Raw genomic sequence first — 14,574 nt, forward strand, 5'->3', positions numbered from 1 at the left:
GAACTCTCTATGTAGACCAGGCTGGTCTTGAACTCATAGAGATCCACCTGCCTCTGCCTCCTGAGTGCTGGGACTAAAGACATGTGCCACCCACACCTGGCTGAGTCTACATTCTTTACTAGAGCAGAGCCAAGGTTAGACAGAATGCTTCCTCAATTATTCCTACCAGGCTCCAAGACCCCTCAAGAATAGGGTTTCTGGGCTGGCAAGACGGCTCAGAGGGTAGAGGCACTTGCTGCCAGACCAGATAGCTGGAGTTTGATTTCTGGGACCCACATGGTGGACCAAGAGAGTCTCACAAGTTGTCCTCTGACCTCCACCTTTACGCCACGTCATTCGTACCAACTCACCCATAAACATGAAAAACCCAAACAGCTGGGCATGGTGGTGCATGCCTTTAGTCCCAGCACTTGGGAGGCAGGGGTAGGCTATGAGTTCAAGTCCAGCCTGGTCTACATAGCGAGTTCCAGGCCATCTGGGGCTACAGGGAGACTCTGTCTCAAAAAGACCAAAAAGGTAAGAAAAAGAAAAAAGAAAAAGAAAAACAAAACAAAACAAAAAGAACAGAATAGTTTTTCTAACTGCCTTTGCTTTATCAACCTGACAAAGTGATTAAGTTCAGAGGAAAACCAAACCAAACCAAACCAAACCAGGTCTGGGAATAAGGCACATGGCAAGATACTTTGGCTGATGCAACCCTTGGATTCTGAACATACAGAAAATGAGAGAAGACCAAGTTCACTACACTAGGAATTCCTCTGGAACCCAAGATCAGAATTCTCTCAGGATACCTGACTTCTTTTATATAAACATTCTTCAGTTCTAGAAAATGGAAACATCCTTTCATTTGTTATTCCCTAGAATTTCAACCTACAATGTGTTGTATAGAAGGACTGAGAAAATACACAACTAGTCAAATAAGATCAACATGCAATTCAAATGTTCTTCAGAGCCTTCTTCAAGGCTGCTTTACCACATAGCACGTAGCAGCACACCACAGAATGAAAGATACAGTACAGATCATCCAATCTGCAGTTAAAGTACACATTTTGAATCAACAAACCCATACCCTACGAAGGTCCAAGTAATGAGAAATACTTGGGGAGAGGGAGCAGGCAATGAGAAAGGCTGTACAGCGTACCAGTTACATTCACCTCTTAACTCTTAATTTCACAAGACATGGGATATAATCTTACTGTAATAAATTCATCATAATAAGAGGCATATTTTAGTACAGCATTTGAGATTCAAGGGGATACTTAATGATATATAGCTTTTATAGGCAAGATTTCATAAATGGCATTTTCCTTATTTAAATCAAATTGAAAAAAGATACAGAAGAGAGCAACATTCAAGGAAGAACTGACTGCTCTTTAGCTGTTAAGAGCACTAAGACCAAGGAGGTGGGCAAGGAATGAAGCAATTAAAAAGGACACACAGGTGCTGCATTATTAACAAAAAGGTTAATATTTCTGACAGCAAATAAATTTCCACCTCAGTATACTTTAAATTGAAGATTAACATAAAGAAAACATTAACTTGATGTGGGAGAAAAAGTCAAGTATAAAAGGTGCCATTACTTACAAGTACAATCTCATTATTTTTTAAGCAGATGAGAGAAAAGCCCTCAGTGCTACACTCCAAACAGAAGTCACCCAGTTCAGCAATACTAGGACCTCTATGCCTGCTCCCTCCAATCAATGACCTTGGGGACAGATAAGATTCATGCACACTTCATTAAAAAAACTGGCCCAACTACCCAGGGAATTAACGGATTCTACTGATGATTTCTACAAAGTGAGGCGGTCACAGCACATAGCCAGACTCTCAAAAGTAACAGTCAAAGAGATCTCATGGCAAATATTCTGTTATTTGCTCTCAAGTAAGGTCACAGAAGTTCTTTAGTAAGAATCTAATGGGCATCCAGAATGACACAATCACTGATACTGTGTGTATACAAAGGAACTAGAGAAATCAAAACCTGTTGATAAAACCTGAATAGTAAGTAAATAAGTAGTTTTTACTCTTGAAATTGACCTTTTATTTCCATAATGTAACATATATACTGTAGGCACCACGGGCAGTTTCCACCTGAGTGGGTGAAATCCCTACTATCAGGAGTTACGAACGCCATATTTCAATCAACTTTATAGAGCATTCCTATTTTAAAACATGAAATTTTTATCCTATTGACCTAAAAAGAAATTATTTATATTAAAGTAACATGTACGACTTCTAAAAACCAAGTTAGCAAGAGCCAATACATCTGCTCCAAATTTATTTTGGTTACATATTAAAAATAATAGTTTCATAATGGCTTCAAAAACTGGTAAAATGCCTAAAAATTTAAATACCCTTTCAGTACACTTCATTCTACATTATACAAAATAAACACACTATATAAAATATCTATTTGCTCCTATTTTTCCCTCCTTCCCTAGAAGATAATATCCATATGGGTAGATATTTTTGTTTGATTCAGGATTATATCCCTAGTTATTGAGAATAGTAGCCTGACATTAAGTTCATAAATATTTGCTCACAGAATATTTCTACCATTTTTTTTTTTTTTTTTTTGTCTTCCAAACTTTAAAAGTTTGCTTAGGTTTTTGAAAGCTTCATTCTAGCTAAATAAAAATAATAGAACCAGGTAAAATACCACTCAAATCTGTCATTTAACCCTTTAAAACAAAGTCTCCAAATTTTTCTTACCTTCACATGCCAAAAGACCCCGTAATTCAGGTTAGAGAATGTGCTTGCTGTGCAATCAGGAGGACCAGAGTTTTGGATCCAAACATCTATATAACAAGTCAAACATCCCGAAAAAAATCTCTAACTCCAGCTCAAGGGTTCCAATACCCTCTTCTGGCCTCTGTATGTGCATAGGCGTGCACACACACACACACAAATAGAACAAATCTTTTTTTTTTTTTTTTCGGTCTTTTTGAGTCACCCTGTAGCCCCAGCTGTCACTATGTAGACCAGGCGGGTCCTGAACTCAGAGAGATCCACCTGCCTCTGCCTCCTGAGTGCTGGGATTAAAGGCATGTGCCACCACACCCGGCTAAATAGAACAAGTCTTAATAAAAGATCTCACTTCATCCTCTCATGTATAAAACATAAAGGATGGAGTGTGATGCCATTCTATATAAAGAGCACTATACTTAAGAACTAGACAAAGCTTTAACATTGATGTTTGGTTGTAATGCAAAGCTCTGTGTTTTTCATGCAGTCTTCAAACCACTAATCACAGTCTTCAGGATAGTCATTGAGAAAAGAGAACAGTAAGCACCTGGAGAACTGTGTTCATTAACTTTGAGCACTAGAAAGCTCACTTACCTAATAGCTGCTGGGAATCTATTATGTACCAGACATTATTCTAAACCCATTTCTGAAAGAATTAACATTCTGCTGGAGTGGGTAGTGGCCAGACAATTAAGAAAACTAAGAAAATACATTAATTTTAGATAGCAAAGAACTGTGAAGGATACTCTGTCCCACTTTCAAGACTACTCCCATGGTTCCTAGGGATAGATGTGATACAGTCCTAAACGTCAGTATTCCTGAAGCAAAGGAATGCCGTGATTTAAACAGTTCATTCTGGTTTCCTTTTCAGAAAGATGCTAGAGGACTAAAGTGCAAGATATTAGTTAGGAGGCTGCTGCAGAAATCCAATGAGAGATGACAGCTTATACTAAGAAGATCACAAAAGTAAATAAAAAGGAAAGTGATATGGGTTTTTCTTTTTTTTAAAATCAGATTTGGAACTTGGGGAAGGTCACAGATGAGCCTTAGATTTGGGGTTTGAGAAAGCAGGTGGGGCAGCATCAAAATAAACAAACAAAACAGAGTATTATATAGAACAGTAGTGAGAACAACCCTAGTAACTTAAATACCACAAGGTGGGACTGGTCAATAAATTACTAGTGACCAGTTGTTAAAAATGCTATGCCATAGTCATGACAGTTATATCACAGCACATTATAGTATCATTTGCTTCAACAACCAACCAACCCACAGTTTGTTGTCAATTCTGTATGCTTTAAAAAATGTAAAAATATAAAAGAAAAAAATGTAGACAATCAGGTTTTTACAAAATTTATTTATTTTATTTTATGTATATGAGTGTTTTGCCTGCATGTCTGTAAGTACATTTGTGTTGTATGATGCTGGCGGAAGTCAGAAGAGGGGGATCCCCTGGAACAGAGTTATGGATAGTTGTTAGCCTCCATGTGGGTACTAGGAACTGAACTGAATCCCTTGCAAGAGCTGCCAGTGCTCTTAACTACTGAGCCATCTTACCAGCCCCCAACAACCAGATTTGAATCTACTCTATTATTTTCTTCTTTATGCTTTTGAATTTTCCTCCAAATTTCTAAACATAAACTTATAAAAGCTGTATTTCAAAATGTCAGTGTCCCAAAACTGCACCCAATATAAATTGGCACTTTTATTCCCAAACCACCAGGCTGAATCAACATGCTTTCAGAGACTTGTATTTTTCTAACAAAAGAAGTTGGGAGAAAAAAAACAAGTCTAAGAACATTGCCATAGACAAATAAAGACATACTCCTGGAACCCTTAATGCAGCAACCCATACATTGTTTCTCTCTCTCTCTCTCTCTCTCTCTCTCTCTCTCTCTCTCTCACCTGTACACTGATTGGCCAGAATATCTATCCCATCCATCCATCCATCCATCCATCCATCCATCCATCCATCCATCCATCCATCCGGAGGTCAGAGAAAAACTCTCCTTCCAGTGTGGGAGTTGGGACTTGAACTCAGGTCATCAAGGCATGTAGAGTAGTAGCAAGTGCTTTTACCCACCAAGACATCTCACCAGCTTGGGGGCACAGTGCTCAGCAACTCAAGAAATCAGGCCACACATTTCAAGAATTAGGTGTGAGATGCTGTCATCTAAGCTCAGGAGCAGCTACCTCTATGATGTACAGTGATAGTGCCTATGTTCATAGAAGACCAAAGCAAAGCAAAGCAAAGCAATACTTTAAATGTAAGCGCAAAACATTTTTGAAGCCCATCAACGACATTAAAGATAGAGAATCACGGCATCTGAGCCAACACTGGTAAGTAACTTCTCAACTAGCTGGCTAGTCACTCTGCTATCAACACAAATTTGTTTTCCATTTTCTAGATTGGCTTTTAATGACATGAAAATTTCTGGGCAGGGTAAAAGAAACTGCTCTGGGAAAAATCTAGGTAGCAGATATCCAGAAAGAGGCTACTAATATACATTATGCTTTCTTATAAGGAGTTTTCTATCTAGATGTCTTAGTAAGATAAAAATAAGAGGATTCTCAACTTGCTGAAAGGCCAGTTACATACAGGAACTACTCAACAGGAGAATGATTTCCAGTAGCAAGTTGAAAGGCAGAGTCTGATGGCTAAGACTACTTTTTTTTTGGGTCTTTTTGAAATAGGGTCTCTCTGTAGCCCCAGCTGTCCTGGAACTCACTATGTAGACCAGGATGGCCTTGAACTCACAGAGATCCACCTGCCTCTGCCTTGAGAGTGCTGGGATTAAAGGCAGGTGCCACCACACCCAGCTTAAGACAACATTTTCATTTGTTTGTTTTATTTATTTATTTAATGTGTATGCGTGTATTGCCTGCATGTAGGTAAGTGCACCCATGTCATATAATGCCCATGGAGGACAGAAGAGACTGTCGGATCCCCTGGAACTGGAGTTACAGACAGCTGTTAGTTCCCATGTGGGTGCTGGGATTCGAACCTAGTCTTCTGCAAGAAACAGTCAGTATTCTTAACCTCTGAGCCATCTCTCCAGCCCCAAGACAACATTTTTAAAATGTCAGATTAGTTAAAAGAAAAGATAATTTTTAAAAAAAGAAAAAGAAATGATACATTTGGAAAGGTGAGTCAGTAATATAAAGAAAATGCCAGCAACAATTCTGATACAAGACGAGACTGGATCTAAATACTGGGTGAGTTATCAATACCACATATACAAATGCTCACCTCCACCCACACTAACAAGAAATGGACCTGATGGCATTAAGTAGCAGGTCAGCTGTAAGGAAAACCTAGGGGACTGACTGTGAGCTCAGTGTGAATCGCAAAATGCAGTCACTGTCCAAAAATTCAAAGTCATCCTGTGGTACAATGCTAAGTCACTCTGCAGAACAATAGAGGCCTTGGCTGCTGTCATACCATGTCTGCTGCCTCTGGAGCAGGTGTTCACTGAGGTCTGGCACTTGAGTGGAGGCCACTCAGAAAAGAGCTGTGATAAAGACAGCTGCTGAAAAGCCCATGGAAGTCATCTAGACTGGCACTGTCCAATAGAAATATAATGTGAACAGCACTTGGGAGGCAGGAACAGGTGGATCTTTGTAAGTTCAAGGCCAGCCTGATCTACATAGTGAGTTCCAGGCCAGCTGGGGCTATAGGGAGACCCTGGTTTAAATAAATAAATAAATAAATAAATAAATAATAAATGGAATAAAAAATAAAATAAATTTGAGCTACGTTATATTGTTTTTTTTCTATACCATGTATTTTTTAGTATATTTTTGTATCTTATACTGAAAGTACTCTCAATTCACAAGTGTATAAGAGCAAGGGAGACAAAGAGATTTCAGAGTGGACTCTAGTTTCCCTCTTCTAACAACCAGATACTCCACCAGAGGCATTTTCCATAATGAAGGGAGTCCCAGAAAGCCTACATGACAATTCTGAAATGCTACACAGAATGCAGCCAAATACTCATGGTTGGAGAGGTCATAGATCCTAGAGAAACTCTATCTTTCATATCTCTAGACAAATGAAATAGCACTATTTCATATGAAATATGCACAAAAAATAAAATGTACAAAAAATTTTTTTTAAAGAAATCCCACACACAGAAAGGGATTTATACATCAGAGAGAGAATTTATGGTTCCATAAAGGGGGGAGGGGCTATATTCATTCTGGTATGAAGAAATTGACTTGAATAGCTCAAAGCCAACAAGTGATAAATGACTGAGTGATGGCCACAGAAAAGAACCTACCCATGGCTGTAGGAAACAAACCTGGCCAGCCTTAGCCTCTTCTGTGTGGTATTTATATGTATAGGCTAGGATGACTGTACCCAAGGTACCTAAAATCATGCATCTGATATGACTTCAAAGTATACAGAAGCATATAGTACTGAATATTACATAATTTATCTGGTTTTTGTCTTTTGATTCCTCAGCAGTAATAAAGAGTTATTACTCTCAGTTATTCATGGCCAGCACTGACAAGTGCATGTTTAAGGTGACATGGGGCAGGGAGTCAACCATTGGAGCTTTGAGGTCAGCTTGACCTGGAGGAGACTGGGATTCCAGAATAAGCTCTACTAGATCATCAGTCAATCAACTAAGCCTACATAATGAAACCTGAACAAAAACTCTGGACACTGGAACTCATTGGCACTAACTAACTGGTGTATATACCAATGTGAAGGAGGGTGAAGTGCCATAATTCCATCTAGTCAGGGTACAAAAGTTTTGCCCAAACTCCATCCTATGTATCTCTTGATTTGGTTGGTCCTGACTAAAGGTCTTGTCCTAAAAATAAAATGTTGTATGCATTGTTCTAGTGAATTATCAAGTCTAAGACAGGTTGGTAGAATGCCTTGGATTTGTGGCAAATTTGTCAGAGTGGCAATGTCTTAGGGCCCCAAGCTGGTATTTGAAGTATGGATCTTGTTGGGACCCATGACCTTAACCTGTGGGTCTATACTAATTCCTGACAGTGTCAGAACTCTACTGCATTGTTTCAGGAAGATCACTCCTTCCAAACACATCTGGAAACATTCTATGTGGTTATAGAATCTGAGCATCTTCTTCCCAGCTATATTCATATACCACCAACCTTGAATGGATTTTATACATCATTCTTACTTCTGCTGAACCCCCAAGGGAAAGGAGGTCCTCAAACCAAAGCTGGCCTGTAGACATTTACTTCAGCTAGGAGGGAACTAATGAAAAGAAGCCAAGAGATTAATAAAGCACTCACAGTGAAGCATTTAACTTTTGCTAAAACAAGTCTTTGATTAGTTCAAGGTGTTTCACATTATAATACAAAGGGGGGGGGGTCTTGTCATGGAAGAATACAGTTCTGCCTTGAGTCAGGATTTGAGGCTTCTAAAATACTTTAAAAAGGTGAGAAAAGGGCTAGACTTGAGCTGTGATGAGGAACATCACACTCTAATCTCCAAGGAAGATGTTCAGAATGAAGTCAAATGTTTAAGCCTGGAACAAGCTCCCAGAGCAGTTTCCAGTGACACTGCCCACCCAATGCTTCTCAATAGATGTCAGGCTACCTAGTGAGCCATTAAGCTCAATGAGCTTCATTGTTGGAGGTGTCTGAGGAGAGGTATTTGAGTTGGAGGTAAGAAAGTACTTAACCTCTTCAAGCTTTAGTTTCAACCTGAAAAAGAATTTGGAAAGTATGTAATGCCTGTATATAGTAGGTGCTCAGCTACTATACAGAGAGGCTAGAGAGGCTGAGTGACACAACTAGAATTACTAAAAGGTCTCCAATTTGGGTACAAGAAAAAGCTTCCCCTCCTTTCAGCTGCCATACCGAGTTCTTGCTCTGTCAATACTCAAGACCTTGGGCTGGCGATGTCCTTGTTTCCTGTCACTCAGACAAATTTTCTAATAAAACAGGCTACCTACAAAAGACTGGTCTCCTGAACACAATTTTTGTCCATTTGGAAATTACATCTCATGCTGTCATGTGACTATCATGAATAAGATTATGCTTAATGAAGATACAAATGAAACTGCAATTTTAGTTTCAAATGTCACAATCATTAACTTGAAGAGCGGACTGGCCTATGCATTCTGTACACAGTTAATTCTGATCACAGTAACACTTCAATCAAAATTCAAAGAAAACTAGATGTAAAATTAGTAAGGTGTTTAATGTGATTACTGATTTTCCTTGGACTATTTTTATAATGTTACCTTAGGCTATGTCACTATGTATCCAAATGTACTAGACAGATGTTTTACATGAAGGATTAGTTTCTGCTTTTATATACTGACCAATTTATCACTGGTCTATGGACTCTTTACCAAATATTAGGTTTCAGTACTAAGGGTTTAAAATCAAGTGGATATATGTTCAATGGCTGTCACATTTCTAAAATACAGTAATAAACTGATAAATGAAGAACAGCCTGGCTTAGTGGTGTATTTCTTTAATTTCAGCCCTTGGGAGGCAGAGGTAAGCAGATCTGTGCGAGTTCCAACCCAACCTGGTCTAAATAGCGAGTTCCAGGCTAGCTACATAATGAGATCTTATTTCAAAAGGGGGGGGGGCTTACTTACTTTTAAAAGAAGACTGGTCTGAGTCTGCCTTGGGTATAAAGCTAAGCACCTAACATACACATCATTTCTTTTGGTTCTCAGAAGTAGCCCAACATAGATATCATATCACTAGTATCCTCATTTTACAGACAAGAAACAGGAACTAAAAGGAGCTAGGTAACTTGCCAGGATGCAAGCCCAGACAGTGCTACTTAGGAGAATGCCTACTCTTAGGTGCTGCCACTTTCTACACTGGCTAGTGTCATGATCTAGTTTTATCTGCATTATTATCAAGTGGTAGTGTTATATTTTCCAGGCCTAAAAATCTACTTAATGTAAACTAACAGAAAGAGTTTTTGATAGACACCCAATGATAATGAAAGACTATTTATGTTTTATTATGAGGTGAACTTACCTTGTTTCACTGTATTACCTACAGTTAATCAAACTGCTAATATACTTACCTCAATCAGTTTGTTGGCATGTTCACGAAAAACTTGGGCATACTCCTTAACTTCTTTTTCATTCCCATTCTTTGCAGCTTCAATCAATACTAAAAGTGGGACGTTGGTTTCCAAGAAAGAATCCGAAACATGGTCCATGACAGCTTTGCGAAGCTAATAATTAAATTGCATAAATTTGATTTGATTTCTACCAAGAAGACTGCTTTTTTTCCCCCCTCTTATACTTTTTGTATCTAATAGAAGCCTATGGAAGATTTATTTATGACAATCCCTCATGTAAGCAACACAACGAAATAACCTGCAACACAGGATTATGGAGACAATGTTTTACACTGCACTCACAGCCTTTCAGCAGAATCTCAGCTTTTGAGACAATCTCTTTTTTTTTCCTTTCCTTGTGAATTACAAAACTAAAGCAGAAGAGAAAACAATTCTGGGTTTAACTGGCACATAGCCTTGGAAGATATATAATTAACATAATTAGCAAAATTAAATGAAAGAGGAAAAAGAGCACTTTCTAACTTATCTGAAAGGGTTAGCACACTATGAGCCTTACAGATTATCTTTATAATCATTTCTGGATTTCAAAGAACAAATTGAATAAAGATATATCCAAACTTTAATTCTGCTTTATATCATGCATGAGCAATAAATATCTTCCTACTAACTATTGAAAACTGTCTATCATTATAACTTGTCTTAACACATTATATATTACACTCTATAGTTATGAAGTTAACTTTCTTTTAAAAACTTAAAATGCAATTTAATTCCAAAATGTTAATGGGATTATGTATCCTTAAAGGAAGTTTTTTACATTTACTAACGTGGAAAATTCAGCATCCCAAACATTTCTATACTACCATATTTGAGCTGAAAAAACACTGCTACCAACAACCTAAGGGGGAACTAATTGCAAATATAGGCTTTAGAATGGGGCAAGTCAGAAAAAAAAAAAGGATTGCTCTGTCAAATATATGTAAGCCAATAAAAAAAGGTCCTTTGAAGTTATTTTCACAGGTCTCCAAGTCATTTTAAGTGGATAACCCTATCTACACATCGTTTTCATGCTGGAGCTAATTTATTTGGTCCACCCCAAAGGGACCATATTATTCTATGTCCTTCTGAGATTTTATTACACATTAATAAGCTTATTAACAACAAAACAGATTCACTTTTCTGTGAAAACCCACCCAGTCCCCTAATTATGTCTAATATTTATTAGGATTTTAATCAAAACTACAAAAGAGAGAACTTAAGAAAAACACTTTTTCTAGCTTACCTGTCTACGCAAGTCCCTGGTCTTCTTAGTCATTTTATCTATTGCAGAATTGAGCGCATCACTTCTTTCTTTACGTCCAGCCTGAATAAAAAGATGCATGCATGTTTTAGTAATTTACAAGGAACTTTAATGACAGTCTGTAATTATTTAGTGTTAAAAGCGACACTGAGAAAGCAGTAAAATGTTTTTAAGCCTAAAGTTAGAAAAACGGGTGGGAGTGTGCCCATGCAACTTCATCTAAAAAATACAACCTTGAGGCTGGAGAGATGGATCAGAGGTTAAAAACACTGGCTGCTCATGCAGAGGACCAGGGTTCCATTTCCAGCACCCACATGGAGGCTAACAACCATCCATAACTCCAGTTCCAGGCGATCTGACACCTTCTTCTGACTTCTGTGGGCATTGCATGACACGGGTGTACTTACATATATGCAAGCAATACATTCACACACATAAAAAATAAAAATAAAATATTTAGAAGAAAAGAAAGGATGACAGAGCATGGCTGGCCTAAGTGAGGTGAGAGGGCACTTTCTCAGACTGCCTCTCTTGGTGTGGCCTCCCTCTCTGAAGGCAAGGATGAATCTAATGGAAAAAATACAACCTTGAGGCTGGAGAGATGGATCAGAGGTTAAAAACACTGGCTGCTCATGCAGAGGACCAGGGTTCCATTTCCAGCACCCACATGGAGGCTAACAACCATCCATAACTCCAGTTCCAGGCGATCTGACACCTTCTTCTGACTTCTGTGGGCATTGCATGACACGGGTGTACTTACATATATGCAAGCAATACATTCACACACATAAAAAATAAAAATAAAATATTTAGAAGAAAAGAAAGGATGACAGAGCATGGCTGGCCTAAGTGAGGTGAGAGGGCACTTTCTCAGACTGCCTCTCTTGGTGTGGCCTCCCTCTCTGAAGGCAAGGATGAATCTAATGGCCATTGGCGCTACACACCAATCCCAGGCTAAATAGTCCCATGAGAAGGACTTCAACCCTGTCTTTTTTATTTTATGCATGTAAGTTTTTGCCTGGATGTATGTATGTGAATCATGTGTATACCTGGTGCCTGAAAAGACCAGAAAAGGGCATCAGATCCCCTGGAACTGGAGTTACAGTTATGAGTCACCATGTGGTACTGGGAAATGAAACTGGGTCCTCTGAAAGAGTACCAAGTGTTCTTTACTCAGCCACCTCTCCAATCCTGAATCTTGTTTTTAGAAACAGGCTCTTCTACTGAACCTGGAGCTCATCACTTATTTGGCTATACTGGCACAGGATCCTCCTGTCTCCGCCTTCTCAGTGCTAAGATTACAAAAGCATAGACCACCACACCTGGTTTTTTAACATGCGTGCCAGGAACCAAAGTGAGGTCCTCATGCTTGCACAGCAACTCCAGAGTCATCTCCCTAGCTCCAAAACAACAAATCTGAAGATGCATTGTGGTTGGAGTTAATAATGCTTATTATGCAGCTCACATGAGAATGGTTTGTAAAATATCTTGTTTATTTTCAGAATTTTTAGTCTAAATTTAATGTAATTGTACTGCATAGGAAAGAATGTATTTGCCACTCTTGGAGATGTATTAAATCAGCATTTCTTCACAAGTCAGAGGGTTGAGATTTGCCTTTGTAACACAACGCAGAAACTAAATGACAGCTGAAGTATAGGGATAAAGATTAAAGATTACTATCCTAGGCACAGCTACCTGTGTCCCTAGAAATACCTAGTAGACATTTGCTATGTTAAATTACTAAAAGTTTGTTTTCACAAAATAAATGTGCTTCTTTCTATAAAACATGCTAGTAATCACTGGTGAGATACAAATGGACAAAGGAATTTAACCCAATGTGCTCCTTTTGGGTGCTCTCGAGACATTCTTATAAGGGTCTGATGTCAGTGTATAAGCCAGCAAGCAGATGAATGTGTGGTTAAGACAATGGCTGTTTACTCAATTCTGTTTATGTAATTTCTTACTCATCTCTTATCTCTTGTTAGATGAGTGTAATGCCACTTACCTGCATGCCTCTGCACCACTACCGACTCTTAGAGCACATGAAAATATTAAGGAATATAGATGATTATTTAATAGAGGACATAAAAGAGGTAGGGGGAGTGCTGGAGAGATGGCTCAGTGGTTAACAGCACTGGCTGATCTTGCAAAAGACCTGGGTTCAAATCCCAGCACCACATGGTGGCTAACAACCATCCATAACTCCAGTTCCAGGCGCTCCGACACCCTCTTCTGTTCGGGCATTGTATTACATGGGTGTACTTACATACATGCAGGTAATACATTGATATATATAAAATGAAAATTAAAAAAATATAAAAGAAGGTAAGAAGGAACTCATGAGTAAAGAGTTGAATGAATGATAAATGGATATGGTCATAATTCAAATCTACTGAGAGTCAGCTCTTTTTATTAATTACTTTTATTACTATTACTATGTGTCTATGATGTGCTTTTGTGAATGCAGGCACACACATGTCATATTTCATGTGGAGGGCCAGAGGACTACTTTCAGGAAGTAGTTCTCTCCTTTCACCTTGGGATCCAGGGATCAAACCCAGGTAATCAGGCTTGCACAGCAAGGACTTTTACCTGCTGAGCCATTCTGCTGGCCCCAGGTCCCATTCCTTATCCTTTACCCCAATGTTCCTGTACTGTCAACAAAATAAAGTAGTCCACTAATATTAATGGTGGGGTGGGGAAAAGACCAACAAAAACTAATCAGTAATGAAACAAGGTTTCTTCAGAGTCATCAGTCAGAAAAATGCTTCAATTTAAATCTAGTTATTAATAATCTCAGGATCAAAATACCAGGATCTAAGAAGACAAAAGATTGGATCAAATTAAACTGACCTGTTAATTAATGCTTCAATCTGAGAAGGTACAGCATATTCCTCAAATATTCAAGTACTTACTTCCAAAAACACCAAATAAAACCTGTCATTGTTCATAGTGACATTTTAAGGATATGTATCATCATTTCTTCCAGAAAATATTTGGGGTCTGAAACCCAAAAATTGGGGTCCTTGACCTCTTGACAGCCTGATTTCTTGCTAGTCCAAGACTTTCCTCAATTTGGGTAGAAGTCACATAAAAATCACATATATAAACTGACTTTTGAGGGAATTACAGTGACGAAACATCCCTTTAAGATAAAACGCCCACTGTACACCATGAATCTATCACTATCAATTCTGCCTTTGCCAAATTACCCTAAAAATCGATCTGTCTTTTTTGTTACTGTGGGGAAAAAAAAATGTCTCATTAGTCAAGAAGGGGCAGCTCAGAAGCAGTTGTTTACTGAACTTTACTAAAATTTTTAGGTTCTCTTAAACAGACCGCTTTTAAGATGTATTCCTTTATTTAAACAAACAAAAATAAAGTCCAAATAGCAAGTTTAGGGTTCCAATCATCACCTAACACATAACAAGGACACGGACACACATGGACACACACATGGACACACACACACACACACACACACACACACACA

The 14,574-nt window shown here is 38.4% G+C and overlaps 1 protein-coding gene across 1 annotated transcript in view; it reads right to left on the bottom strand.

Moving 5' to 3' along the window:
* The window catches only part of Ctnna1 (catenin alpha 1), a 165,059-nt gene that overhangs the window by 27,901 nt on the left and 122,584 nt on the right, over window positions 1–14,574 (bottom strand). Inside the window, exons 8-9 of the mRNA XM_008834280.3 lie at window positions 11,064–11,144; window positions 9,782–9,934 (exon numbers count right to left, since the gene is read on the bottom strand). Coding sequence (XP_008832502.1) covers window positions 9,782–9,934; window positions 11,064–11,144 — 234 coding nt within the window. The remainder of the gene's footprint in view (window positions 1–9,781; window positions 9,935–11,063; window positions 11,145–14,574) is intronic.

Source organism: Nannospalax galili, unplaced genomic scaffold (genome assembly GCF_000622305.1).
Source record: "Nannospalax galili isolate Female #2095 unplaced genomic scaffold, S.galili_v1.0 scaffold856, whole genome shotgun sequence".
Classification (NCBI taxonomy): Eukaryota; Metazoa; Chordata; class Mammalia; order Rodentia; family Spalacidae; genus Nannospalax; species Nannospalax galili.